The following is a 2,500-nucleotide window of genomic DNA, read 5'->3' on the forward strand; positions in this document are numbered from 1 at the left end:
CCTTAAAGCCATATTGATTTCTATTAATGCTAGCCAGAGTAAGGTGATAACAAAGAGTGCATCACAAATCACAATGGGAGGTCCCAGTGCTATACTGAACAACTCGTCAAGGTGCAAGCAGTCAGCTGCACGAGGGAAAAATTAGAAGTACCAGCAACATAAAGTTAACTCTGATCTTGGCTGCAGCATAAATGCTTTTTAGGTAATGAAGTTAAAAAGAGGCTTTAAGCTTACTTTTGAGTGACAGGATATCATCCTGGTATGAATGGGTGAATCAATACTCACCTCAGTCTACTGCAAACAAATGAATAACAACAAAAATGTAATATAAGCTTTTATTTCATTATGTATCAAGTTGATGCACTTTCACAAGATGGGGTACCTTGCCAAAAGGCAGTACAGACACTGAATCATAATTGGCCTGTTAACATCCTCAGACCAAATCAAAGAGCAATTTGACAACAATAAGCAACCACCACTTGTCAGCATGAAAAACTTCTTGTATCCCATGGAACAAACATGAAATCAGTATGCAGAACATTAATAAGAGAGGAGCCAGATTGCTTTGATACCTGAGTAGTTATCAAGCAAATTTAACAATAAAAAATTAGTGAATTAAAGAAAATATGAATGAATGCATGGGTTGGGAAGTGAAGTGTAATAAAGACGGCAAGAATAAGATGAGCATGAGTTAGTGTAGACTGGTTTGCTCTAGTCTAATCATACTAACAATGCATCTGAGAGCCATGAGATACAGGAGTTAGATCAGAGCAATAGCGAAGGAGAGTTCATAACTCTTATTATTTATCAATAAATTAGGTTATTACCATTTTAGTCAAATCTATACATTTACACTTATAATGTAACAGCACTATTCAATGTAAAAAATAATAAGTGTAAGTGTGTCTCTATAAATGGGAAAAGAAGGACAAACCAATACAGACTGTAATCAAATACCATACTATGGGAAGGTGTGTAGGTAAACATAGCATACCATAAGCATGGACTCAATAATTATTAGGTTGGCCCACTAATAGCAAAATCATTAATATTATCACAAGATGTGGCAGTAACACAATACTGAATAGATTATGTACATATATAAGTAAATATCCATATAAATATATTAGTAAATGTAAATATATATGTCTATATCATATATGTGTTTGTGCATGTGTGGTTATACATATGCATGTGTGTGTGGTTGTGAACATTGTGTGTGTGTGTGTGTGTGTGTGTGTGTGTGTGTGTGTGTGTGTGTGTGTGTGTGTGTGTGTGTGTGTGTGTGTGTGTGTGTGTGTGTGTGTGTATGTGTATGTGTATGTGTGTGTGTGTGTGTGTGTGTGTGTGTGTGTGTGTGTGTGTGTGTGTGTGTGTGTGTGTGTGTGTGTGTGTGTGTGTGTGTGTGTGTGTGTGTGTAAATATATATTTTTCTTTTCATGTTTCAGTATTCAAATGAAAAAAAAAAAAAATCTGTTTAGTGACACCAGAACGGAGACCCATAAAACCAACAGAAAAAAATCTCAAGCCAAACCTTGAGAACTGAAGGATGTGTGGAAGTGTAAGAGGCGTGCTCGCAGCTCCTTATCATGAGTCTCTGACTCTGACAATGTCTCTCCACCCCCGCCCATGCCTCCACCGCCACTATCGACGGTCATCTTAACATCTTGTGCAAGTCTGGAACGGAGAAAGAAAAAGTTAGGCCTCAACTTCACATCTTATTTCCTGGAATTCAAGTAACTCTTTATATCTTCATATTCTGTGCAAGACTGAAACAGAATAAAAGGGAACAAAGCAGAAATCCTAAGCCCATCTTAGGCTAATATTTTGTGCAACTTTGTTCAATACCATGGCATTTAAACCCAATACCTACGGGTTTATGTAATGTCCCCTGTAGTTTTTTGTGAACTTTGTCACATACAGATGGCTCCACACGTGCTCAGTCACCAAGGAGTCTATCAGCAGGCCCTAGTGTCCGCACCTGATTTCCCCATTCCTTGAATTTGCAAGAAAATGGCTTTTTTTTCTAATACTAGTAATATTGATATTGTTATTTTCCTTATTCTTATTATTATTATTAAATTGTTATTAAATTATTAATAAAATAATATATATGAAGCTTCAAAAAAAATAGGGAGAGGGAGAGGGAGAGGGAGAGGGAGAGGGAGTGGGAGAGGGAGAGGGAGAGGGAGAGGGAGAGGGAGAGGGAGAGGGAGAGGGAGAGGGAGAGGGAGGGAGGGAGGGAGGGAGGGAGAGAGAGAGAGAGAGAGAGAGAGAGAGAGAGAGAGAGAGAGAGAGAGAGAGAGAGAGAGAGAGAGAGAGAGAGAGAGAGAGAGAGAGAGACAGGGAGACAGGGAGACAGGGAGACAGGGAGACAGGGAGACAGGGAGACAGGGAGACAGGGAGACAGGGAGACAGAGAGATAGAAAAACAGGCAGACAGATAGGCAGAGACAGAGACAAAGAGATACAGAGAACATACCAGCTACCACACAGATATC

General features: G+C 39.2%; 1 protein-coding gene across 3 annotated transcripts in view; it reads right to left on the reverse strand.

Moving 5' to 3' along the window:
* LOC125035380 overlaps positions 1-2,500 on the reverse strand; it is a 39,385-nt gene that overhangs the window by 33,072 nt on the left and 3,813 nt on the right. For all 3 annotated transcript variants that reach the window (XM_047627741.1, XM_047627740.1, XM_047627739.1), the window contains exon 2: positions 1,535-1,677. In XM_047627741.1, the coding sequence (XP_047483697.1) occupies positions 1,535-1,658 (124 nt within the window). In that variant the 5' untranslated portion in view covers positions 1,659-1,677. The remainder of the gene's footprint in view (positions 1-1,534; positions 1,678-2,500) is intronic.

The sequence above is a fragment of the Penaeus chinensis genome, chromosome 19, assembly GCF_019202785.1.
Source record: "Penaeus chinensis breed Huanghai No. 1 chromosome 19, ASM1920278v2, whole genome shotgun sequence".
NCBI lineage: Eukaryota > Metazoa > Arthropoda > Malacostraca > Decapoda > Penaeidae > Penaeus > Penaeus chinensis.